The 27,342-nt window shown below is 43.1% G+C and overlaps 1 protein-coding gene across 4 annotated transcripts in view; it reads left to right on the top strand.

Annotated features, from left to right (window-relative positions):
- Positions 1–6,773, top strand: part of Nxpe3 (neurexophilin and PC-esterase domain family member 3) — a 61,864-nt gene extending 55,091 nt beyond the window's left edge. For all 4 annotated transcript variants that reach the window (XM_036203654.1, XM_036203657.1, XM_036203656.1 and 1 more), the window contains 2 exons: positions 1,404–1,610; positions 5,369–6,773. In XM_036203654.1, coding sequence (XP_036059547.1) covers positions 1,404–1,610; positions 5,369–5,919 — 758 coding nt within the window. In that variant the 3' untranslated portion in view covers positions 5,920–6,773. The remainder of the gene's footprint in view (positions 1–1,403; positions 1,611–5,368) is intronic.
- The last annotated feature ends 20,569 nt before the right edge of the window (positions 6,774–27,342 follow it).

The following is a 27,342-nucleotide window of genomic DNA, read 5'->3' as shown; positions in this document are numbered from 1 at the left end:
CACTGAGCCATCTCTCCAGGCCCCCCCTTTCCCCCATTTTTCTTTACATAAAGTAGCAAGCTAGAAAACACAAATTTTTAAAAGAGAAATGGAAATACAAAATAATTTGGATTGAGTAACGTGGACAGTGTTAAGGAATTAAATAACCTGAAAATAGTCACAAGTAGGCTGACTTAAATTTCTAGGTCACACAGCGTTTACATTCCAATTGTGACTTAACTGGTGACAGAAGTGATTGATCTGAGATTGCTGCTGAACCCTGGGGTGTATAAGGAAGTGGCATAAAATGACTGGTGTCATTTAGAGACTATGGATTTGAATTACTAAGAAAGGAGTAAGTTTATATCCTCAGGAAAAAGATGAAAGAAATGGCTGACACCTTGGAGATCCCGTTTCTTTTCTGATGACCTGACGTGGTGCCGGGACGCTGCCAAAGCGGCTCTCCGCCTGCACGCACACAGGCTTCAGGTCCTGACAGCGTCTCTGTCAGGTCTGGGCCCTAGCTCCACTTGCTTGCTCTGAACAGCAGGAGTACTAGCCGGAACTTTAAAGAGAGTGTATGATCTTACATGAAATGACGTGTTTCATTTCCCCAAACCGAGCCCGGAACAGAGTTAACTTGCAAGGGATACTAGCTATTGCCATGTTCGAAGCCTTGCCTTTTGTTGCTTCCACAGTGGCGTTTCTGTCTCCCGAGGGAGGTGTTAGGGCAGAGAGATGTTGGCTCTCTTTGAAAGGTGCCCTAGTGCTGGCCTTAACGGGTAGCTAGGTTACAGTGGTGAGTACACAGGGCTGAGGCTCTTTAGCGTTGCTAACGATTCCTGTAATCCATCACATGGATTCTGTGTAGTTGACAGTGGTGGTTTTCTGAATTAAGAATTGAATTAGAATACATGGATTAAAGCTGTTAATGGACTGGGAGACATTGTATTAATACTGCTACATTAATGCACATATATACATAATCTCATATATATATATATATATATATATATATATATATATATATATATGACTTAATGTGAGGTTAACTTACCATTTGCTTTCAGGCACTGGGGTAAAAACTGATCCTCTCACCCTGGGCAGATACTTTTCCTTGGATTTTGCCTTCCTTTATTTTGAATGTTGATGAACACATACATACTCAGAGGGAATGCCTGAAGTGCACTTTCTGCCCCCCGTGCCCTCCAGTACCCCACACCCACTTCTCATCTTCCCATTTTAGTATCGGGGGAAAGCCTGGGATTTCTTCAAGCTATGACAACAGGAAGTATTGCCTATAAGCTTGCAGGCCAGCAAATATGTGGGTATAGTTTTTTTTGGGGGGGGGGAACATTTTTTGTATCTGTTTTTGAAGATGAAATTCAGACTATTATAATAGATTTCCCCCCTTTCCTTTGCAGAAACTGATGACCTAGAAGTATCTCAAGGTTCAGGAACTTTTCCTTCTGGATATTTCTACAAAGACCAGTGGAGGCCCAGGAGGTTTAAGATGCGCCATTTCAATGACCCTGCTAACATTACGGAATGCCTGCAAAGAAAAATGGTGTACCTATTCGGCGACTCCACCATCAGGCAGTGGTTCGAATACCTCACTATGTTTGTCCCAGGTCGGTGCTTTAGCTTTTGCTTTTATAACTGGTTCTTGTGTATGTGAAATCAGGTTGGAAATGAGCAGGCTCCCTTTGGTGCCTGGAGAGAGGCGTCAGGTGAGGAGACAATTTCTCCATAGGACCAAAGAAGTGCCTTCACCCTGGAAGATGTGTGGCAGCATCTGGAGACCAGGCTGGCCTCGAACTCACAGAGATCCCCCTGCCTCTGTCTCCCGAGTGCTGGATTACAGGCGTGCGCCACCACCGCCTGGCTCAGGAGAGTCTTGTATTGGTAGAAGTGTGGGGGTTTTTATGGAGGCTTATCCCGCTGACTCTCTCTGGCCTTGGATGTGTCCGATTAGACAGCTGAACCATGTCACCTCGCAGATGTTGTTCACTTCTACTGATTGGCTTATAAAACAGGTGGCCACTTCCAGTTGTTTCCTTTCTGCTGCTGCTTGGCTCAACTCTCGGTCCATACAGGATTTTACTGGAAGGAACTAGCCGGATGTGTCCTTGTAGCAAAGGCATCCATTGGGTCTCTCATCGATGGGACTCCGACATAGAGATGGCTTCTGTTGAGAGACTCTGGGCAAGTCCCAGCATTCTTAGCGTCTGCCTAACTCTGAGACTAGTCCTCAGATCCAGAGTAAGACTGGACTGGTTGGAGACCTACCTACCACTTACGTACAGGAGGCATTCTTTACTTTCTCCAAGGTTGTGTGCTCACCTCTTAAGGAACAGGTGATGTGGGAACTATTTGTGTGTGTCTGTGTACGTGTGTGTATATGGGTGCAGATGGGTGTGTGTGAACAAATGTCCATGGGGGCCCAGGTCAGCCGTGGGTGGTGTTCTTAGGCTCTGTCCAGCTTGTTTTGTGAGGCAGAGTCTTCACTGGCCAGTGATCCTGAGAGGCCTGGAGGTCCTTGCCTCTCCAGCACCGTCATTACAGGAGTGTGTACCGCCTTCTCCCTTTGCTTGAGTTCTGGAGATTAAACCCAGGTCCTCACATTTGTACAGAGAGCACCAATTGTGTGGGGACTGTTTTTTTTTTTTTGTTTTTGTTTTTTGTTTTGTTTTGTTTTTTAATGGTTGCAAGTGGAGTTTTTTTTTTTTTAAATTTATTTAAAGATTTCTTTATTTGTGTATTTATATATATGGATACTTTGTCTGAACATGCATCTGCACACCAGAAGACGACAAGAGACAGTTGTGAGCTGCTAGGAATTGAGCTCAGGACTTTTGGAAGAGCAGTGAATGCTCTTAACCACTGAGCAATTTCTCCTGCCCTGTAAATGGAGTGTTTTTTTTTTTTTTTTTTTTAAAGTAAAATAAATTCCCATTGTTTTGTGTGTGAGTTGCTTATGACTTTTTTTTTTTTTAAATCATCTCCAACTTACTTTTTAAAAGAAAAGGAAGTAGATTTTACTCCAAAAGGTAGAAAGTCATTTCCAGTTTTTCAGCGACACAGACATGGTTGAGTTGGAGTTATTGAACACAGATTAAAACTCTGGAGGAGGAAGTACTGAGTAGCATGGTGCTGGGGACACCTGGGTACTGACCAGGCAGGCCTTCAAAGTGCCTGCAGTTGCTTCTTCATAATTTCTGATGACGTAGCTCGATATTTCCTTTAATAACAATGATCACATTGACTGTTTTGATCATTTTTCCACCAGACCCTTTACAGACTGATTTTCATCTGATATAACACAGCCTTGTGTGGGTGCCTGATCTTTATCAAAAGAAAATGATAACGTGAACTTTTATTCACTTTAACTCTGGAGGCTACATAGTAATGAGTCGGAAGGAGAAGCTCAGGACAGCAGAAGGGAAAAAATGAAATCGCCCTTAACCCTTAAGGGGAATATAGGACTACTGTAGTTTGATGTGTCCTTCAGAATTGACTTAAACTGTGATGTAAGACTCCGATGTCTGCCTTGGCTGGTTCATGGTACCTGTGGTAGTGGTCACTGGAGAGCTGCTAAGAAAATGTGAATGGAATTGCGTTATCAACCTTTATGTGTGTATGTATTTAATGAGACAGGTTCCGCTGTGTACTCCTGCTAGCCCGCAGCTTGCTTTATGTATCAACCTGACATCAACTTCGTGGGGATCCTCCTGCCTCTGCTTCCCACATGCCTAGATTGTTTAGGAACTGGGCCTTGAAACGTAGCTGTGAGGGGAGAGAGCGGAAGGATTTCTAAGTTGTGACTCACTTCCTTCCTCCCCCTCTCTGTTCCTTTCCTTTTTTTTCCTTTCTTTTTCTTGCAACAGGGGTCATTACCTGGCTAGCCAGAAACTCACCCCATAGACCAGGCCTCAAATTCAGAGATCTACTTGCCTCTGCTTCTGCCTTCTAATGCTAGGATTAAGTAAGGGTGTACACCACCACTTAACTTTGTTATTCCCTATGCTAGACAGTTTTCTTGTGGGACATTAGTATGGTGTTCTAACCATGGGGTAAAATTAAAAGTCAAAAGAAATAGAACCACTTTTTTCTTTTGCATATTGGAAAAAAAAAACTTTTTTTCCCCTTTTTAATTCAGGAGTATAATTTAGATTGTTTTACTTTCTAAAAATTTTATTTCTTTACCTATTTTGAGACAAGATCTCTCTCTGTAGCCCTGGATAGCTTTGAACTCAGCAATCCCCCTGTCTTAGCCTCCCAAGTGCTGGTATTTTAAGCATATGCAGCCATTCTTGGTTTAGAAATTTACTTTTAATTGACAAATAATTGCATGTATTTAGAGGATACAATGTGATATATTGATAGAATGATCTTATCAAGCTAACTGACATACCTGTCACTTCATATACTTATTTATTTGCAGTGAGAACATTTCAAATCTCTTTGGCTGTTTCGGAAGTATGTTATTGTCAGCTAGAGCCACCGTGGTGTGCAGTAGGTCTCACAGGCTGACTCTTCCTCACCAGAACAGCTATCCTTGATTAACTTTCCCCTTTGCCTCCCAAGCTCCCCAGCTGCCAGTCAGTTTCTACTCTCTGAGAGTTAAACTTTAAAAAAAAAAATTTTTTTTTTTTAGTTTATTTATTTTATGTGCATTGGTGTTTTGCCTGCATGTATGTCTGTGAGGGTATCAGATCTTGGGGTTACAGACAGTTGTTAGTTGTCATGTGGGTGCTGGGAATTGAACTAGAGTCCTCTGGAAAAGCAATCGGTGCTCTTAACCGCCGGACCGTCTCTCCGGACCCCAGAGAGTTAAACCCTTAAAGTTGCTACATATAAGGAAAGTTATGGAACATTTACTTTTCTGTGTCTGGCTTATTTCACTTAGTGTGGTATCCTGCCAGGCTTATTCATGTTTTCGCAAATGGCAGACTTTTCCAAAAGATGTGTGTAGTTACTGAAATGTGCTCATAAAAAGTTACAGCATCCCATCCTAGAAGACAGAATACTCATCCTTAGAAGGACAGTGAATGAATGTCAGCTTCATTCTTAAATATTCTGTGATCTGTGAAAATAGCACAATTTCTTAACTTAATGGAGGTAACCATCTTAGACATAAATGGACTCTTTCACTGATATTATTGCTTATGATAATGGTGCTTATTATGTGATGTTTTGGAATGATTTGAATAATTAGGGCACTAGACTAAAGGTCCATTGATTCAAAATGGGACACAGAGAATAGGTATTCCTTTTAAAGTTACATTGAGCCTCTTTCTAAAACTCTTTTTTACAAAGCCACTTGAATATTCAGACTGTGTGTATTTTGATTGAATGTTTTCATAAATTTGATTTTTCCTTGTTTCAGATTTAGTGGAGTTTAACTTGGGTAGCCCCAAGAACGTCGGCCCCTTCCTTGCAGTGGACCAGAAACACAACATCTTGCTCAAATATCGCTGCCATGGTCCGCCCATCCGCTTCACGAGCGTCTTTAGTAACGAGCTTCATTATGTGGCAAATGAACTGAATGGGATTGTGGGGGGGAAGAACACAGTGGTGGCCATAGCCATATGGTCTCACTTCAGCACATTCCCCTTGGAAGTCTACATCCGGAGGCTCCGGAACATCCGACGAGCAGTGGTCCAACTCCTGGATCGAAGCCCTAAGACTGTGGTTGTCATCCGGACAGGCAATGCCCAAGAGCTGGGGCCTGAGGTGAGCCTTTTCAACAGTGACTGGTACAACTTTCAGCTGGACACTGTTCTTCGGAGGATGTTCTCAGGGGTTGGAGTCTATCTTGTTGATGCCTGGGAGATGACCTTGGCTCATCATCTACCCCACAAGCTGCATCCAGATGAAGTGATTGTGAAGAACCAGCTGGACATGTTCTTATCTTACGTATGCCCCTTGGAGACCTAACTATCTTCAAGCACACTAAAGGAATCGCATTTAGTGACCTTCCTGGTTGACTTGTAGTATAGAAAATTTGTGATTGACTCTATGGTCAGATGGATACTGTCAATCTGTTGGACATTTCAAAAAAGAGCTGTACTTTGCATACTGACTTGTAAAGAACTTAGGCAGTATGCACTGCATTTGTGTCTACCTGTAGGATTTTTCCATCTTGACTTAGCCATCCTAGAGCTCTTATTAACAGTATCTACACACTGTATTGCCCTTGTAACCAAAGATGCTAAGGAGTGTATTTGAACTGGCTTCTCCTGGGGTGGAGATTTCTGTGCTAATGCCTATGAGAAGTGGTTTGAGGAAACAGAATGGACAGATTTGGTTGGCAATGGTGTGTTTGCCACTTACTTGGCAAAGGAAATGACGCATGTCTTCAGGAATAGCACAAGGATCCCTCCTCAGGACTAGAGAATGTTCATTGTCAGAGTTCCCGTGGCCACGCTGAAGACTGCTGTATCTCAGGAGTTTCTATTGACGTCCCCCCACCCCCCTGAATTACTTGTAAAAGCCAATATGTGTAGGTCAGAATTTTATAATAAGGATAGTAACAATTTCCTGCTTTTATCTAGGAAAGAGGCAAAACAGAAGAGCATACAGCCTGTGCTTTGGATCGGTGTTCGCATTTGATAATTGTTTCTTACTTGATTCAGCCGAGTTTTGTGTGATGAATACTTATTCTAGAATAACCGCTTTTGGAAATAAATATGTAAAGAGAAGTCTATTTTTGTGTTCTGGAACGTGTGGGTCTTAAGAACTGACTTTTATGTAAAGAATGCTGCTGTCATAAAATTGTGCAGTTTCCCCAATCAGCAGTTCCGGGTGTTTCTCTTTTCTTTCAGCACGAAGCACAGGCCGAAATTAGACGTTCAACCAGATCAGAAGTTAATAAAATTAGATATTAGAATCCATGACAGGTGCTTTTTTGATTTGGGCATAAAGTATACATACACATTGTCTCGTGCTTGGAAGCAAAAAGCTACTATTTAGCTATCTGCTATTCCTTCTAGCTTTTTGCCTTTTTGCACTGTGGCTCAGACCAGGGCCTTGGCCATGCTAGGCAGGCACTCTATCAAGTTACATTCCTAGCTCATTTCTGGACTTCCAAAAATAGCAGCATTGGCCATTTTTTATTGGACTTTGTCTTATTAATATTAAGTGGCTTTAAATTAAAATTAGGATCATTTAATAAGTAGTTTTTGCATTTTGAGAGGTTATAATTGACTTTTGTTTTCCCTAAACAGACATGTATAAACGTTGGGGTATCTTGGGAGATAAAGACAGATGCCAAAACTGAGAAGACTATGCACCCCTCAAAGGATGAAAAATCTGGGCTTTTAGTGGAGAGGGTGGAAGTTCTTTTCCTACTCTGGAGGACCATTAAGTTTATAAGATGTTTTGTGGAGGAAAGTTTTATGATCTTTTTGGAGTCTGAGCAGGCTGCTCAATACGTTTGGGTAGCTTAGTTTTTGCAGAACTGACATTTTTATTTTTAGAGAAAGTCTCAGTAAGTTCACAGGTTAGTCCACCTTGGTTTGTTGCCTACACAGGCTTTGAATTCGCCATCTTCCTGCCCTAGCCTCTCCAGTAACTGGACCTATAGGCTATGCCAGTGGCCTGGTTAAAATGGCTTGTTTTAAATGGTCCCTAAGCTTGCAGTATTTGATAAAAATCAATTATGGAATTAACTTTTGTGATGAATGCCCAGAGATGCTGGTGCAGTTGTAGGGTTCCACATTTTGAGAAACAGAGACAAAGAGAAGATTGATCTAGAGAAGTGACGTTGCTTATCTGTTATTTCAAGCCTTTACCAAGTACTTATTTCTGGTCACGATTCAATAGTTGAGGTGATATTAGCTGCATTTTTTACAGGAAGAACTCAAGTTTGAACTGGACTAAAGTACATGGAGTCCGTGGCCCTGCGTAGCTACAGCTTGTTTGACTTACAGAAAGAGGTTTTGTTTTGAGAACTTCTGAACAATTCCTTAGGGAGGAGTTTGGGAGGAGGCCAAGGAGTCACCTTCCCCGTGATGTTTCAGGGACCGCCCACCATGGGTTTGAGTGGTTTCCATGGCTGATTTCTTGTGTCCTTGTTCAGTTTCGCTTTGCAGTTTGTTTGCACAAGGTCTTAACGGTTGATGGCACATTTCCTTGACGTCCTTTTTAGCAAGTTCACTCCTGCTTTGTCTTTACACACTCCGGTGTGGACATTTTTATGGAGATTAAAATGTTACCTAAATACTTCCCAGAACAGTTAGATACAGGTTGAGCGTTTCTAATCTGAAAATCCAAAATCCTCCAAAATCTAAAGCTTTTTGAATCAATGGGTCACACTCAAAAGACAGATGTGGGGCTGGAGACATGGCTCAGATTTCAGAGTGCTTGCTGCTCCTCCAGAAGACTGAGCCTGACTCCCAGCACCCACGCTAATTGGCTCACAAACCACCAGTAACTGATGCTACAGGTGTATCCAATGCCCTCTTTTGGTCTATAAGGGCTACCTACATTCACGGAGCGTTCACTCACACACTGACACACAGAAACAGAGACACACACAGACAGACACACATACAGATAAAAATACTAAAAACCAGATGTAGCATATGCTTATAATCCCAGCTCTTGGGAAGCAGAGGCAGGCAGATCTCTATGGACTCAAGGCCAGCCTGGTCTTGAGTGAATTCCACACTAACCAGAGTTATGTGGTGAGACAGTGTCTCAAAACAAACAAACAAATCAACCAGCCAACTAACCAACCAAATACATTCATACAATAAGAATTTAAAAAAATCTTAAAAATAATCTTTAGAAACCAGACATATTAAACATTACACAAAATTTCCTTCAAGCTATATATGTAAAGTATATGTGAGACATACATTTCTTACTTAGGCTCGTGACACATTAATGAATTATATACATACATGTGTGTGAGTATATATCATATACATACATATACACAAATATTCCCAAATCTAAAATAATTTAAAATCTAACAGTTCTGGTCTCAAGGACTTCAGATAAGGGCTTCTCAACCTTATAAAACTTTTATAGGCCAGTTATTCTCACCTATTTATGAATTTCAGCATGTCAGGTAAAAATGTTTAAATACATATTACTCTTAATAAATACAAAGGAATCATAGTTTTAAAAAACTGCAAAGGTTTAATTAAGGATACAATTCATAATTCAATTAAACATTAGATAATTAAATTGAATTATAAATGAACATTAGAATTTTGGTAGGCTTTTTTGTTTTTTGAAACCATACACAGTTGATCGTCTTTATCTCTGGGTTCCATATCACTGGCTTCAGCCAACTTCAGATAAAAATATTTGGGAAAATATTGCATCTGTACTGAATGTATACAGAATTTTCCTGTCATTATACATAATAATAAAGTGTAACATCTTATTAGGTAAAGTAACCTAGAGGTGAGTTAAAGCATATGGAGGATGTTTGTTATACACAAATACTGTGCCATTTTCTATAAAGGAGTCGATCATCCACAGATTATAGTATAATTGGTCCTAGCACCCAAATCCTGAGCTGTCGCTGGAGTTAGAATCACAGAGTACTCGTAATTTGGGCCTTTAAAAAATTAACCTACAGTATAAATATTTTTATATGTTAAATAGCCTTAATAATTATTAAGGTCTGCCTAAAATTGTGCTATCCAGTAACAGTTTTATTATGTCAGTTGGCCATTATGGTTGGATGTTTGGGCTTGTAATAAAATATTAAAACTGGTTTATATATAGTTTTGTTGAAATAAAATATGAATTTGTGGGGCTGGAGAGATGGGACAGCAGTTAGGAACACTGGCTGCTCTTGCAGAGGTCTTGTGGGTTCAATTCCCAGCAACCACATGGTGGCTCACAACCATCTGTAATTCCAGTTCTGCCCGAAAGGGGTTTCTGACCCCTTCTGGCCTCTGCAGGCACTACATGCATATGGAGTATATACATACACACAAGGAAAAACACTCACACACCTACAAATAAAATTAATATAACTGCGTGACCCATACTCCTGAACTGAAATGATTGATTTACTGGTATTGTGAGAGGAAAAGCCCATAATAAGAACATTCTATGGAAACTATATCTTCTAGAAGTTATCCTGTTCGGAATAACCTCTCTTGGAGCTGGAGAAAGGTCTTCACTTCAGAGTTTGCAGGGCTCTTGCAGCAGGACTGAGGTTTGGTTCCCAACATTCCTCTCAGGAGGCTCACAGCTACCTGTGGCTCTAGCCCGCAGCTAGTATCTGTGGGCACCAGCGCTCATTTGCACATATCCCTCCACATGGATACCATGCAATTAAAAATAACTCTGCAAACACAGAACAGATATTAGATATTCCAATGAATGTGAGCCACTTTACCATTCAGTATCTTAATACCATTGACAGACTTTCCTGGCTAGTGATAGTAAGTTTCAGATTGATAAATCAGAGTCCTTGGGAAGAACAAATATGGTAAGCTGTTACGTAGTCACATGATACATGTAGAAGTGCGTTTCCTGTTTCTGGACCCAGATGAAGAATCACTGAGAGGAGCAGGGAAATGCATCCTGGAAGGAAGTAACAAAGCGTCTTAATTCTCCTACAAAGATGCATTTAGGATTATTCTCCAATGTCGGGTTGGTGCATTCAGAATAGCTGCTTCATGGGTGGTATGGTTTTGGAATTTCTGTTTCCTCTTTCAAAGTGGGGCCCGCAGGACCTGAGTGCTAGGGGCACCTGGGAATCCTGGAGCAGTTCTGTTGAAGCAGAAATTTAAGACACAGAAACCAGGGTAGCAAAAATGTGCTTCATCAGTTCAGTTTAACCCATCCTTTTAAAATGCACGTACCTTTAAATCTTTAAAATGATTTTTTTTTGGTATGAAATGGCATTTTAAATATAGATTTTAAGCACGGGGATTAAAAGAAAAAGAAGCGCTCAGAAACAAACAAACAAACAAACAAACCCCACACCTTTTGGTGTGGGCTTCTCTGAGACAGAACTGCCAGAAACTCATTTTAGGATATTTATCTTTTTAAAAAATGCTAACCGAGATGCATTACACACATACAAAATTTGCTTTTTATTACTTTTTTTAATCAAAGGAGAGCTAGTCAGGCCTCTTGAGCTTTAAGGATCCGAAGTTACGGTGCAGAGGAACATTCTTAGGGCGCCAGCCAGAGGAGGACCCTGGCTGGGTGTTTCCTATGTAATCACAAACTAGACTGTGAGATCGAATGCCTGGAGATGATGAAGAACAGTACTGAAACCACTGCAGCGAGTGTTCCAAAACCGAACGGTGAAACTGGATGTCAGGAGAAACCCCTTGAGCGTTGCGCAATGGCTGGTCCGCAGTTAAGCCCACTTCCCCCATCACCCGTGCCAGCATGCAGTCACCCTGTGAAGATCCATCCCTCGTTCCTTCGTGTTGCATGCGGATTAGGAACACCCAGAGATGCCCCTTTCTGACGGCCACGCTCTCACAAAGCTGAACTGGGGGGGGGAAGTAGTCCCCCAGACAGTTCCAGCTGCACGCCTAAGGAGCCACAGGGAAAAAGTGAAACTCGTAGAGTCGACTCTTAACGAGGAGGAGGCCTAATCGCCTAGATTCCCGGGACACCCACCGGGACCGGGGGCGGCGGAAACAGCTTTGCACGGCCCCTCATTCCTCCGCGCGGCTCCAGTCCGGGTCTTGGAGCCGGCCCTCGCGGGGAATGTCCGGGGCTCGGGTCGGTACCTTTTTGGCCTGGGAATTTCCAGAGTGCGGAAAAAGTCCACAAGCTTAGTCCTCGCTGTCCCCTTCGCTTCCTCAGGCCCTTCTCGGTGCCCACGCACCCCCGAGCGAGCCCGAGGATGCGCATAGGGTGTATTTTAGGCGTGCTGGGCTTCCCCGCCCCCTCTGCCCACTTAGCTGGCAAGAAGAAAGCCAGCGCTATAAAGGAGGCCGCGGCCGGGGACTGGCTCCTCCTGCCACGAGGTCAGACGGCGAGCTCTAGAGAAAGAGGCTGCTTAACTGCTCCTTATCATGTAACCTCAAAAGGAAGCCGATCAGCCCTTCTGATGCTCTCACGTACTGGGGCATCATCGCTGCATACAGCTGGAAACGGCTGATGTGCTTTTGTGTACTTGTGTGACTTGAATCTTCAGACACAAAGGTATACTTTCGTTATTTGATATTTAATATGGAAAGGTATCGGGTTTATTTTAGATTTATTTATTCGATGTGTGTGAGTGCTCGGTCTAAATGTATGCCTTTGTGCCAGAAGGGGGCATCAGATCCTACTATAGATGGTTGTGAGCCACCATGTGGTTGCTGGGACTTGAACTCAGGAACTCTGGAAGAGCAGCTAGTGTTCTTAATTGCTGAGCCATTTATTTCTCCAGCCCATGATAAGGTTTCTTAAGCGCTAAACTGCCCTCAACTGGTTCCTTTCCCATATTCTTTGGGAGTTGTCTGCTGTTTAAGAAATAACATTTGCTTTGTGGCAAAGTATTTTAAGGCAGTTTTTGTTTGTTTGCTTTTGGAGGGTGTTTTAATATTTCGGTAATAGCGTAAATCGTGTCTGTTTGCCTTGAAGGCCCATGAAGAACTAAGATACTGGAGGAGGGTGCATATGTTGGGTGATGAAGACATTGTAAATCTAATGTAATGTATGGATTTATCTTTAGCCAGTGATGGAGAATGGTGGTACCCTAAGGTGGGAATTTCCCAGGAAGTTTGATGAGTGGGTTTAAAGGTATATTTTCTCACCAAGGGTAAACATGAAACTGCATCCTTTATGGAAAAATGTATCTGAGTAGATTGAAGTATTTTATAGCATACCCTAGGTAATTCTCATATTACCTCTATAAAACTAAAATTTATGAATGACCATTTTATGAATGAGATAAACCGTTGATTTGATGGCTTGGCAGAACCTGCAGGTTTATAACCATCTATTTGAAGTGTTTGAAAGGTTTTGTCCAAGTGAAAGATGTTTCTAGATGGAAGGGATTAGAGATTATCTTCACCGGCCTTAGTGAACTGGCTATAATGGGCAAAGGGGCTGGCCCAAAGAGGATGTGACATTTATTATGTAAATCTTAAGCACTTGGCAATACATACACTTTCAGTTTGAATCTAGTATCTAAAGAAATACAGTATCTGGTTGGGTGGAATGTTTTTTGCTTCTCTTAGTCCAGGGGCTCTCAACATGTGGATCAAAACCCATTTGGGAGGGGAGGGTAAAGCAACCCTTTCAACAGGGGTGTGGCATATTAGATAACCTGCATATGAGATATTTATATTATGATTCATAACAGCAGCAAAACTACAGGTATGAAGTAGCACTGAAAATAATTTTATGACTGGGGGTCACCACAACATGAGGAGCTGTGTTAAAGGGTCACAGCATCAGGAACGTTGGGAACCAGTGTTAGACAGTAGGTTGTTCCAATAACAAAATAGAAAAGTTTCCAATCCCAGTCACTATCCCTGGTTATCCCTGATTCAGAAAAGCTTAAACCACATGCCATGTAAACGTGTTTTTATTCGGCCTGAGAACACAGTGTGCCTTCCACTCTCTCTACCATCTCTGTAACATTTTGTGGGTTAAGGACACAGCTGGGCAGGGTGCAGGTAACAAGCCCTGAAGGGACAGAAGCCATTCTGGGATGTGGGGGTGGGGCGGGGGAGGGATGGGGAGGTCAGCGCACAACACATACCATGGTTGTGTACTTGATGGTATCCAGCCTTGTGTACAGGTAGGGCTCGGGTCAGCATAACAGTTATTAAGATGGCTTATCAAGGAAAAGGGGACAAACCCTTCCTTTACTTTGTCCCGAAAAAAAGATCCTGTTCTTAGAGCACAGAAACTGATCTTCCCCAAACTGCAGACTCCTGGGAGCATGATCTCCAGCTGATTGTTCAGAGGGCAGCCACAAATCACTCCTGAAGACTGTTGCCTTTTGGTTAATGATTGACACTGATCTGGTGGCCTCTTCCTCTGTCCCCTCAGCGTACTAAGAAGACTGTGGCCCATGCTGAACTTCACCTTTTGATCTCCTTGGCCTGATGCTGCGCTCCTGAGGGTGAGAGGGTGAGAGAGAGGGTGAATGTTTCCAAGTGGGATCTGAGCATTACTCGTGCCTTTGGATGCTGTTGTCAGACTGGGAAATGGGGAGTTTTATTCAGAGCTAAGGCTTGCATAGCTCTTAATTTAACCAGCGTTTAAAGTTTACTTACAAGTAGGTAACTGTGATTTATGAACCAAAAGGTTCTGGTGGTTTGGCGTTTCTTTTAAGCAGTGTATTGAGTTTCCATTGCTTTTTATGGAAGGAGGCCATGATTATATCTACGAGGGGAATACAGCCCTCTTCTGATGGACAGTTTCAGGATTATGAAATCTTTCGTGGGCTCAGAGAGCGTCATGTCTGCCCAGGGTGGCTGAAGAAGCTCATTTGAGCTGCTCTCATCTGGGGCTTCTGGTTAAAGCACTTCCTGTCCCTTCAGTTTGGAACTGTGAGGCCCCAAGTATTTTGTGGAGAAAATACTGGACTTGAAATTAACGTTTATAAACACTCATTTGAGGAGGTGAACAGGCGACAGCTCAGCTTTTCCTCTGTACTCAGCCAGATTTCACAGACTCAGGAGGTCTGAGCAGTTGACTCAGAGTCCCCCAGATCTATTAAGTGGTAGAGTCTAGATCTACCACCCGGTCAGTTATTCGGATGTGCCAGGGGGAGAGGCCAGTTTCTTCCCAAGGACCCCTCTACTCCTTGGGCTGAGTACTGGCTACCACTCACTCTCTGTTCATAGTTACCGATACAGTTTTGCTTGATGGCCACTATGATAATTTTGAAGGAGACCTCAGCAAAGTGCTTTGGACTTCAAAGACTGGAGCCACAGGAGTGGCTGGTCTAAGGTTTTCATAAGAGCTGGCCACTGACTGTCTGTGTTCTTTTTGGAAAGACTAGCAGACATTATAGGAATGGATATCCTGAAACAAATTTCCTCTGGCCCCCTCAGGACCTTTCCCTCCATTTTGGAAAGATAAACTTTGGGTGAACCTTTCCACACCCCCTGGTACAGGCCCTCTGCCGCTGCCTCTAAAGAAGGGAGCCTTGGCTGGGCGGTGGTGGCGATGCACGCCTGTAATCCCAGCACTCGGGAGGCAGAGACAGGTGGATCTCTGTGAGTTCGGGGCCAGCCTGGTCTACAGAGCTAGTCCAGGACAGGCATCAAAACAACACAGAAAAACCCTGTCTCGAAAAACAAAACAAAACAAAACAAAACAAAACAAAAAAAAAAGGGAGCCTTGGGTGAACCCGCTGACCAGTCTGTTCCATCCCTGATGTCTCAGAGTGAGCTAATAAGCTAACCAAAATATCTGCTTTCATAGGTAGCCTCCAGAAAGCCACATAAAAATGTTTGCACATTTGCTCTCCATGGTTATTTTGTAGAAATGTCTCACAGTCCTTTCCAGCCTGCATTTCCTACAGGCACTGTGTTGCCTGCCACTTGAGAGATGGCTCAGAGGTTAAGAGCACCGGCTGCTCTTCCAGAGGTCCTGAGTTCAATTCCCAGCAACCACATGGTGGCTCACAGCCTCCTGTAATGAGATCTGGCGCCCTCTTCTGTGTACATAATAAATAAATAAATCTTAAAAAAAAAAAAAAGCGAGTCTGCTTGGATAGCTACACACAAAATGCACGGAGTAATTCTTGTCCTCTCTCAGTCCCTCTGATTATTCTGGTTAACTTTTGCCTCTTGAGTAGCACCCAGTGGAGAGGGGTTCATGCTATAAACTGTGCGTTCTCAAAGTGGGTAACATCACCCAAGAGGGCAAATATTGGTTCTTTATGGGAAAAGCTTTAAGCTATTACAGTGCCCATCCATCTGCATGCCCTGCAGGGAGCCATGGCATGCAGATCAATGTGCAGAATTTCTGCAGTATTAAATGCCCATGAGGGAGTGTTTAGGAAAGAAATGTGTTAGAAATATCCATAGGCTGTGCAGAGAGGCAAAAAACATTGAAACGGCCTGCTGTAAATGCGCTATGTGTACTTATTCAAATGACATTCACAGCTTTTCTCTGGTTGCCTGTCTCTTGGTGTCTTTTCTGTCTCCACTATTGCCAAGAATTTTAAAAGACTAGACTGTCAAAGGAGGAACCATTTCTATTTCTTTCCCCCCACACAGGAGAAGTTTTCTTCTAATATATCTTTAAATATTTCAAAATATTGTAAAAAATTATGGCAAAATCATGTGTGACATCAGAGTTATGAGCTTTGTGCTGTGAACCTGTGTAGACAAGTGTCTGTTTAAGTCTTTGATTTAAGTGCTTCTGGCTGGATACCCAGAAGTCAAATTACCAGATCATATGGTAATTTTGTATGTGACTTCTAAAGCTGAACTTGAATTATTATTATTATTGTCTGCCTGTGTGCACGGAACAGTGGAAGCCAGACTTTCAGAAGTCAGTTCTCTCCCTATCCACTGTGCGTTCTGGGGATTGACCTTACTGAAGCAGGTGATTTTACCCACTGAGCCATCTTGTTGGCCCTGTGTGTAACTCTTTGAAGCCCTGCCATACCAGTTTTCACAGTGGCTATATCATGACCATTTTCTTTTCTCCTTTAAAACCTTTTTTAAATATACATACATACATACACACACACACACACACACACACACACATATATATATAGTGTGTGTGTGTGTGTGTGTGTGTGTGTGTGTGTGTGTGTATGTGCATGCACGTGTAGGCCTGAGGACACCTTGGATTCAGTGATCTCTTTTTACCATGTGGGTTCTGGGGCTCAAACTGTGGTCATTAAGGTTGGTGACAAGTGCCTTTACCCACAGACCTGTCTTGCCAGCTCTGCCTATTTAATCTTAATGTATTTTGCAGTGTTTAGTTGAGTAGAGTGAATAAGTATGTGTACCTTGAGTGTAAAGCCAAGGGTTGGTAACCAAGTTAAGAGTACAGAATCTGCCCGGTGATTCCAAATTCAGCACCATGATGACAGAAATCAAAACTTCCCTTCAAGTGTCCCTGTACTTTAGAAACAAGTGGATGGCTGGAAATTGTGCCCATGAAAACCATTGGGGTAGCGTGCTGGATTTCATACACACTGGATCCTTTAAACGTTTGGACTACTTGCCACAGACTCCCGAATTCAAACGAAACCCGGAGAGGTTTCCCCGAGATTTAAACTGGCCAGAGCTACAAGGTGATTCACAGATGCGATGACTTGGCCTGTGGCTGAAGATGAACGGAGAGAACCTCGGGGATGGGAATTGAGTGGCTCTGACTTCACCTTCCTCCTCTCTTTGCCTCCATCCTCTCATCTCCACATTATAACACAGTTGCTGCATGAGTTTTTGTTGAACAAATACCCCACAATGTAAAAACAATGAAAAGGATTAATTTTCTAGTTGGAAGGGCTGTCTGTGGAAAGCTATTAGGAAAGCAGTAAGGACTTTCTCTTTCTTACCTCTGCTAAGGGCAGGAAGGTGGGTTCAGTCTGAGATGAAAAGCAAGGGTTAGAGGAAACTAAAATTCCAGTTTTCTGGGCCAGGCTCCTGAATTTACCCTTGAAATAGGGAGTGTCATGTCAGATGAATGTCATCCAAGATGGCAGAGGCAGGTGGAGCAGAACCTTCTGAGCTTGTCATCCTGGGCCAAGGTTCTCTATCTCTTGAACAACCAAGGAAAACAGTTTTGTTTGTTTATTCATGGTGCTGAACAGCATCCAGCTTTAAGATAAGGGAGAGTCTTACACGCAACACTAATTAAATATTTAGGGCATGGTGACAGATCACAATTGGCCTGTCACTCAGGAGGTACAATGTGGCAGCAATATTCAGGGGCCATGTTCTAGATTTCATTCATACTATATTTATATGTTCATACTTTATTCACAGTATAGGCCCTAAAGTTTATGGTATTTCACTCTGGGGGAGCCTCTCTTTAAAATGTTAGTAGCCTTGTATAAAGGTTCCTATTTATGAACAGATTGTGGGTGCCTTCTTGAAGATGATGGGGCAGTAATTGCTCTCATCAGTTGAAGGGAAGAGGAGATGCAGGCCAGCAGCAGAAGAGGAATCCCAGACTCTTCCTGTTCTCTACCTGGCTTCTTTAATTCTGTTCATGATGTGCCCTACACTGTCAGCCTTGCAGCAGTCTGATGCTGTCCATTCTCTGGTTTATGGTCCATTGACACCCTTATGGGTTATACTTCTGAATCATTTCTCTGAATAGCACCCCCCTTTCATTCTGTGGATACCACTCCAGTTCAGCTGCTCATGGCCTTGAATATCACAGTGTCCTACGTGCACACAGCTGCCATCTCTGATGTTTCCCTTTGCTTAGAAACCCTGAGCAGCTCCCCATGGCCTGTCACACCAACTTTTCACTGTTCCCAGGCAGCTGAAGCCCTGTGGGAATGGGACACCAAGCCTGACTTCAAGATTGTCTCCTTTCCTTATGTTTTCTTCAAGTTAGTTTAGTGAGCCAAAGGTGTCAGAACATTTAACTATCAAGTATTAAACACAGATTTGAAAAAAAAAAAAACAAAAACCTACCATTATTGGTATGCTAAGCATATCATGTATACTGACTCATTTAACTAACCCACTGGCCAAAACTAGTTAAATACCCATTTTAAGGATGAGAAAAGAGTCCTAGGAGAGACAGTTAATGGTAGGTGGTTATGAAGTGAATGGATGGGATTTGGACCAAAGCTTGCTTCACTTGGAAATCCTGTGATTTCAAACAAAGGATGAAAAATATTACAGGCAAGAACTTTAGCTTGGATAAAGCTGGTAGCAAGAATTAATGTGCCTTTTCTGATATGGTCCATAAGGATATAAATATACTGGAATTGAGTATTAGTTAGTTAGAGCTGTTACAGCCAAGTATTCCCCGACTTAGCTGCTTAAAAAACAGAAATTGATGGGCGGTGGTGGTGCACGCCTATAATCTCAGCACTCGGGAGGCAGAGGCGGGTGGATCTCTGTGAGTTTGAGGCCAGCCTGGGCTACCAAGTGAGTTCCAGAACAGGCTCCAAAGCTGTAGAGAAACTCTGTCTTGAAAAACCAAAAAACCAAACCAAAACAAAAAAGCTGGGCATGGTAGTCATGATTGTAATCCTATCATGAGGAGGTAGGGATAGGTAAATACCTAAGACTGCTGGTCAGCTAGCCTAGCCCAATCTGTGAGCTCTAGGCAAAGAGAGCTCCTATCTCAAAACAAAAAACAAAACAAAACAAAACAAAACAAAACAAAACAAAACAAAACACCTCAAGGTGTATGGTGCCTGAGGAATGACACCCAAGACTGACCCTCTGGCCTCTACTTATATCTTCATACATAGGTGCATTCATACATGTACGTACACACACACACACACACACACACACACACACACACACACACACGCCCAGCAAGTTTGACTTCCTCTGAGGCTTCTTTCCCTGACTTGTATGTACATGGACCCTTCTCGATGTGTACACGCAGGCCCGTTGCTCCTTGCATAACACTGGCACCTTTTAAGGCACCAGTTAGATGAACTGGAACAGGGCTCCCTTTGCCCTCCCTTTAACTTACATCTTTTAAGGCCCACCTCCAAATGTAGTCTTGTTGTGAAGTCCCAGTGCTTAGGGCATCCACAGTCTCTGGAATCCTCTGGTGACTGAGGCACAGTGCAGACTGTAACTGAACAGCTGGATTGTTGGTTTGAGAAGGCCACACCAGGAAGGATATGAGACCAGGTTCAGGGGATTGGTTTGGTCTGAACTCCGCTACTGGGTTCAGGAGCTGAGCGGGAGAAACGTTCTCCAAAACTTCCAGTTATTTTTGTTTGTTTAATCGTTTATTTGTGTGTAGAGGTGTCTTCCCCAGTCAATTCTCTCTGTCTGTTGAGGGTTCAGTATGGGGTCACTCATTTGGCCTGGAGCACACCACTGCAGCTAGACTGGCTAGCAGAGACCCCCAGGATTGGCCTGCCTTTGCCTCCTTTGCTGGGGCTATAGACTTGTATGCCATGTGCCTCTCTCTTTTACATGACTGTCGGGGATCTGAACTCAGCACCTGACGCTTGTGGGAAGCACTTTACCCACTGAATGATCTCTAGTTGCTATTGCTATCATTATATATTTTTAAAATTACATTTTTATTGTGTGTGTATGTGTGTGCGAGAGTATGGGCGTGTGTGTGCCATGGTATGTGTGTAAAGGTCAGAAGGCAACTTTTGAGAGTCTGTTCTTTCCTTTAGTGTGTGGTCCTGGGATGGAATTCATGTCCTCAGGCTTGACAGCCAGTGCCTCTTTACCCTCTGAGTCATTTCCTGAGTCCCCCAGCCACCTACCTTTAAATAAGATGGTAGTCAGAATGAGCACAAAGGGGTGGGTAGGGACCACTGAGAAAGGACTACTAGAAATTTCTATAGTGAAATGAAGGAGCAAAAGCATCAGAGATTTAAGTTGTCTAGAAATCTCTGGAAATGTGGTGTGTGTGTGTGTGTGTGTGTGTGTGTGTGTGTGTGTGTGTGTGTGTATGTGTGGTGAGTGCATTTGGATGTGAAGGTGGATGTAATGCACACGCAGAGGCCAGAGGATGACTTAAGGTGCTTTCTTTTCTTTCTTTCTTTCTTTCTTTCTTTCTTTCTTTCTTTCTTTCTTTCTTTCTTTCTTTTCTCTCTCTCTCTCTCTCTCTCCCTCCCTCCCTCCCTCCTTCCCTCCCTTCCTTTTTTTTTTTGGAGCTGAGGATCAAACCCAGGGCCTTGTGCTTGCTAGGCAAGCACTCTACCACTGAGCTAAATCCCCAACCCGGTGTCTTCTTTTCAATGTGGGCCAAATTGCCTTCTGCCAGGGTTTCTTAGGAAATCAGAACTTGCCATTTCTGCTAGGCTGGCTAGCCAGTATGCTGTCAGGAAGTGCCTGTCTTCACCTCCAGTGCCAGCCAGGGATACAGGCACATGCAGCTGGACCCGATGTTTTACATGAGTGCTGTGGATTTGGACCCTGGTCTTTGTACTTGTGAAACAAGTGCTCTTAGCAAACCTGGCCATCTCTGCAGGTCACAAAGAGAGTTGTTTGAGGGGTATACTGGTGCAAAGATGGAAAGAAGTTTGAATTCCTTCCCCCCTCCCTCCCTCCCTCCCTTCCTCCCTCTTTCCCTTCCTTCCTTCCTTTTTGTGAATGCCTGTATGTACATGTTTGTGTGTGCATGTGTGTGCATATGGAAACTTGAGGCTAGCCTTGGGTAGCCTATCTCAGGTGCTGTCCACCTGCTGTGGGATGTTTTTCTGTGCATGCTGTGAATATATGTTGTGTGTGTGTGTGGTGTGCACACGCATGCACGTGTGTTCACATGTGTGTGCTACTGCACTTGGCCTTTCATTACAGATGTTCTAGGGATTGACCTCAGGTCTTCATGTCTTTACTGGCTGAGCTGTCTTCCATGGGTTTTTTTTGAGCTGTCAATCATTTTTGTGGCAGCATGGGATTAGAACTTAGAGGTAAGGAGACCTTACTCAGATCAGAGCTGAGTGATGTCGTTTATACAGTACAGAAAGAATGAGATCAAAAAGTCTCAGGTCTGACCCACGCCTTTAATCTCAGCACTTGGGAGGCAGGAGCAGGCAGATCTCTGTGAGTTCGAGGCCAGCCTGGTCTCCATAGCCAGTGCCAGGAGTACAGCCCAGGTTACATAGTGAGTGAGACTCTACCTCAGGTCAAACAAAAAACCAAACCCAAACAAAAATCTCCGGTGTCAAAGTGCTCTGTGGTCACTTAGGAGTGGAAGGCAGTAGGAAGGCCTCCCAGTCTGTCTGAAATGGCGCTTCTGGCTTTCTGTACCTCACCTTGATTCCTAGCACATCACAGCGCTTGCCCGGCATTATACAGCAATACGATTGTTGTCTGTGTCCGCTGTGAATGTAAGCTCGGTGAGGGCCTGGAAGAGTAGCAAGAGCACTTGTGTGCTGCTTAAGTATTTACTGAATGAATCCATGAATAGGTGAGAGTTTTGTGACTGACAGAATTTTTCTTCCTTCCTTCCTTCCTCCCTTCCTCCCTCCCTCCCTTCCTCCCTCCCTCCCTCCCTCCCTCCCTCCCTCCCTCCCTCCCTTCCTTCCTTCCTTCCTTCCTTTCTTTTTTTTAATTTTTCAAGACAGGGTTTCTTTGTGTAGTTTTGGTACCTGTCCTGGATCTTGCTCTGTAGACCAGGCTGGCCATCGAACTCACAGAGATCTGCCTGGCTCTGCCTACCAAGAACTGGGATTAAAGGCGTGTGCCGCCGCCGCCGCCGCCGCCGCCGCCGCCACCACCACCACCCGGCGTGACTGATAGAATTTAGATTTAAGTTGGTTATATTCCAGATATTGCTTTTTATTTTCTGTTGAAGTTTTTTCTTTAACAAATGCTACTAGATAAGTGAACACCGATGGAACAAATCACAAAGACTCAACCCGAGAAGTTAGTTTTGTTTCTGCTTGTGTGTCCCTCGACACCCCCCCCCCCCCCCAACTTGTGCCTTCCCCTGACAAAGATCATCTTGTGTCCTCCCCTGTTACTGCATTTCCTTGTAAGAAACTACAAGGACTCTGGCTAAAAAGTATCTGCTATCTGGTTACTCCTAGATTATCTGTTTGCATCTATGTTTTTTTTGTTATTTGTTGAGTTTTTTTGCTTCTGCTAGACCTCTTTTTTCTTTATTTGCCTGAATATTGTACTTAGACTCTTAGTGGGTGCCAGCACCCCATTCATATATAACAAGTGTGTTGCTGGGCAGTGGTGGCGGCACACGCCTTTAATCCCAGCACTCAGGAGGCAGAAGCAGGCGGATCTCTGTGAGTTCCAGGCCAGCCTGGTCTCTAAAGCAAGTTCCAGGAAAGGCGCAAAGCTACACAGAGAAACCCTGTCTCGAAAAACTGAAACCAAAACCAAACCAAACCAACAAAAAAACCAAGTGTGTCTGCCATCCTTGACCACAAGTGTCTTCAGTAGTGCTGCTGCTGTGGAATGGTGCCATGGAGTTGCCATAAAGAAACAGCCTTAGGTTGGCTAGGCATTTAAACCAGCTCCGTTAAGGAACCGTCCAAGGCACGTTTGAGCCCACTTTGAGTTCTCTTATAACATACCTCCTCTCTCAGCAGTCTGAGTGGTAGACATGGCACTGGAATCACTGGATCCAGAAGTTTAAATGAGAGTACTCAAACATCATGGGGAATTTCTCCTTTTTAGGAACTATTAAAACCACTGGGGAAGTGGTCCGGGAACCACCGATCGGTGTGAAGATCATACTAGGCACAGAGCTCCATTTGCTAAGTCATACCCATCTGGAAACCTGGGGAAAAATGGCCAAGAGTCACTGATCAAGGATTCGGAGACTTTGGACATATAAAACTAAAAGCAAAGCAAAACAAAAAACCCAACCTTGTTTGTGTCCTTTTCTCTCTCTGCAAACCTTTTCTGTCCACCCCTCGGGGTTGTTGGGTTTCTCTGGAACTCAGCACTGTAAAGGATGATGTAGGCCGACAGAGATGTTATCCTGTAGGTAACAGGGCAAGCCTGTATAATCTAGGAGCTGGATTTGACATGATGGCCAGAAACGGGAAAGATGGAAGGATGTGGAGAGGAGAGCCGATTTGCTGACTCTCCTAGCTAGTTGGTACATCTTTAGGAATTGTTCGTTCCAGGTTTTCTGATGTACTAATTTAACAGTGCAACATTTTAAATGACATCCAGCTCCTGCCTAACCAGCTTAATGGGACAGATGTGAAAGTGCTTGGGGCGGGGGTGTTGGGATGTGTGCTATGCAGACACAGGTGTGACTAACAGGTCTTTTTCGTCCTGTCTGTAATCCAGGCCTCCTTCTGCAGCTTCAGATACAGAAGTAGAGCATTTACTCACAGCTCACAGTAATGTGAAGGAATGATAAGGGAATTAACATTTGCTCAGTTTCTTGAGTATGTCCAGTACATTGTATGCGTTGTACATTATCTCATGTGATGTTAACAGTTTGATTTAGACTCTAGTTGTTCTCAACTTTTAGGAGCATAAACTGACACTCAGAGATTAAGGAAGTTGCCTGAGGTCACACAGCCAGAAATTGCTAGAATTGGGTTTGTAGGTTTTAGAGTCATACCATAGGAACTCTAAGCGCCTTTGCTTGAACCAGAGAGTGGGTTTCTTCCCCCATTGTGGACCAAGTAGACATATTTAAGCTTTTGGGGGCCACAAGAGAAGATTGAGGATATTATGTAGGTACTTAGACAGGCACTTAAAATGAATGATTAAAAAAGTGTAAAAACCAATTTGCACAAAGGGTTGTGTTTAGCTCGGAGCCTATGGTTCCCAGTTTCTGACTTAAGGTATACTGAAAGTGTAAGCAAAAACAGCTTGGCAGGGAGGGGAGGTGATTGTGATTAACCCTATTAAATCCACATATCTCTTAATAACAGAAAGTTCAGATTTTGGTGTTGGTATCAGGGTTACATTCTTCCCATCCATAGCTAGGCATGCTTGTATTTTTATTGGCTCACCTGAGCTGTGGCTGGCAAGCTGTCCTTAACTGGTACTTTAGTTTTTGACCATTGACTTTATTGATTTTACTTCAGTCATTGACCATTCTTCCAGTTATTACTTGTCCTAGAGATAATGTAAATAACCTAACACAGCATTTAGTGTATGGTGGGCTTTCACTAGCATTAACATTATCAGTGTGCCAAAGTATAGGTAATATTTCATGGCTGTCATTTTAACTATTTCATTGGTGATGCCTGTTTTGACCTAGGCTGGTGTCTTCTTCAGCTCTTAAACATTTCTCTAATTGGTGGTTTTTTTTGTTTTTTTTTTTTTAAGATTTATTTATTTATTATGTACACAGAAGAGGGAGCCAGATCTCATTACAGATGGTTGTGAGCCACCATGTGGATGCTGGGAATTGAACTCAGGACCTCTGGAAGAGCAGTCAGTGAGTGCTCTTAACCTCTGAGCCATCTCTCCAGCCCTAATTGGTGTTTTTATCTGGCATACACTACTTCCTTATTTGTAGAAATTCAGAGTAAATCTCTGTAAAAAGCAATAACTAAAACAAATCCCTCCCCCTAACCAAAACCTTCAAGCTTTAGATTCTGAATTAAGGGCTGTACATTAAAGAATATCCTTAGAAACAGTTCTGGAATTAAAATTCTGGCATGTAAGGCATTCATGTCTTCATATGAGGAATCAGTGACAGATGTGCATTATCCGTATTTAAAAGGAAGGGAAGTTAAAGAGAGTGCATGCGAGGGCTGGCAAAGTGGCCGAGCTGGTAAAGGTGCTTGCTGCCAAGCCTGATGACCTGGGTTCGATCCCCCAGCCCCATGTAACAGACCTGATTACTTCAAGCTGCTCTCTGTTCTGCACACATTTGTTGCGGAATGAACATGGCACAATATATAATATAAATGAATATCTATAATAAAAGTTCTTAAAGGTGGTGCATGCCTCTAAACCCAGCACTAGAGAGGCAGAGATACTGGGACTGAAGCAAGTTTGAATCTATCTCGGTCTACATGGTAAGTTCCAGGGCAGCCTCGGGTAGAGAGTGAGACCATGTACACCACCCCCATTCCTTAAATTTTTAAGATTTATTTTTTATGTGTATGAGTATTTTGCTTGTATGTATGTATGTATGTATGTATTTGCAACAAATGTATGCCTGGTGTCCTTGGAGTACAGAAGAACATGCCACATCCCTTGGAACTGGAGTTCCAGGTGGTTGTGAGCTGACATGTGGGTTCTGGGAACTGAATCTGGATCCTCTACAAGAGCAGCAAGTACTTTTAACCCATGAGTCTTCTTTCAAGCCCTCAAATGTGAAAGTTTTTGAAAAACATAAACTGATATATCAACATTTTTGTTTTTTGAGACGTTGCTGTGTAGCTGAGGCTAGCCAAGATCTCACTATATAGTCCAGGCTGATCTTGAATTCCAGATCTTCCTGCCTCTACCTCCTAGGCACTGGTATTGCAGTTATACACCACCAATGCTCTCAGAAATTTTTGTGTGTGTATTTTTTGGGGACTGAACCCAAGGCCTTTTTCATGCTAGGCAAGCGCTGTACCACTGAGCTACACAGGACCCCAGCTAACTTTATGTTCTGATCCATTAAACCCATTGGTTTGTCTTATACTTTAATAGCTCTTTTACCCATAGTGATTTTTGTGATATCTTTCATTGTTCATCTGCAACAGACAGTTAATTGAGTGATACAGATTTTCTAATGCTTTATCATGGTTATAACGATATGTATGTATGTTCCATTATTAAAAGTTACATTTGTGGGGGCTGGGGATTTAGCTTAGTGGTAGAGTACTTGCCTAGTAGGCAAGTGTAAGGCCCAGGGTTCAATCCTCAGCTCCAAAAAAAAAAAAAAAAAAAGAAAAAAAATATCAGAAAAAAAAGTTACATTTGTGGCTGGGCGGTGGTGGCGCACGCCTTTAATCCCAGCACTCAGGAGGCAGAGCCAGGAGGATCTCTGTGAGTTTGAGGCCAGCCTGGGCCTACCAAGTGAGTTCTAGGAAAGGCGCAAAGCTACACAGAGAAACCAAAAAACAAACAAACAAAAACAAAAAAGGGGGGCTGGAGAGATGGCTCAATGGTTAAGAGCACCGACTGCTCTTCCAGAGGTCCTGAGTTCTATTTCCAGCAACCACATGGTGGCTCACAACCACTTGCAATTAGATCTGGCGCCCTCTTCTGGCCTGCAAGGACACATGCAGGCAGAATACTGTATACATAATAAATAAATAAACTTAAAAAAAAAGTTACATTTGTGAATAACTTCACCACTGGCCTCATCACAAGGCTTTAAGTATTGGGAGGCTCTCCAACTTGGGAGATCTGACAGAGAATGCCTCAAATTTAAGTTTTCATTAAAAAACTTGAATTCTCTCATTGCCAACAAATACTGATAGCTATTCTTTTTGATACAGCAGATTTACTTTGTAATTAAAAAGAAATCTGAATATCCAGTTTGTCACTTACATAAAATTGATATTTTGTGATAAACAGTGGCTCAGCTCACAGTCCAGTGTTTGATCAGAACAAATGACAAGCCGTACTATTCACCTGATGGACAAATACTCTTCTAAGAGGCTATCGTACCTATTGGTGCAGAAGGGACAGTGTGTGATTGGTGTAAACACAACCCTTCCTTTGCAGGAAGGTCATAGGTGACTAGTATAAATACCCCTTGCAGACTGCCCAGCTCAATCTGTAGGCCCACAGGCAGACACTCTTTGGTTCTTCCCATTGTTACAATAGGCCCAATTAAAGGCTCAAATGGTATTGCCTTTTTATGATTATGATTAAATTTTTAAGTTAGCATATGAGCCGGGCG

The sequence above is a fragment of the Onychomys torridus genome, chromosome 12 (assembly GCF_903995425.1).
Source record: "Onychomys torridus chromosome 12, mOncTor1.1, whole genome shotgun sequence".
Classification (NCBI taxonomy): domain Eukaryota; kingdom Metazoa; phylum Chordata; class Mammalia; order Rodentia; family Cricetidae; genus Onychomys; species Onychomys torridus.
Note: the sequence above shows the minus strand (reverse complement) of the source record. Positions and strands in the feature narration are given on the sequence as shown.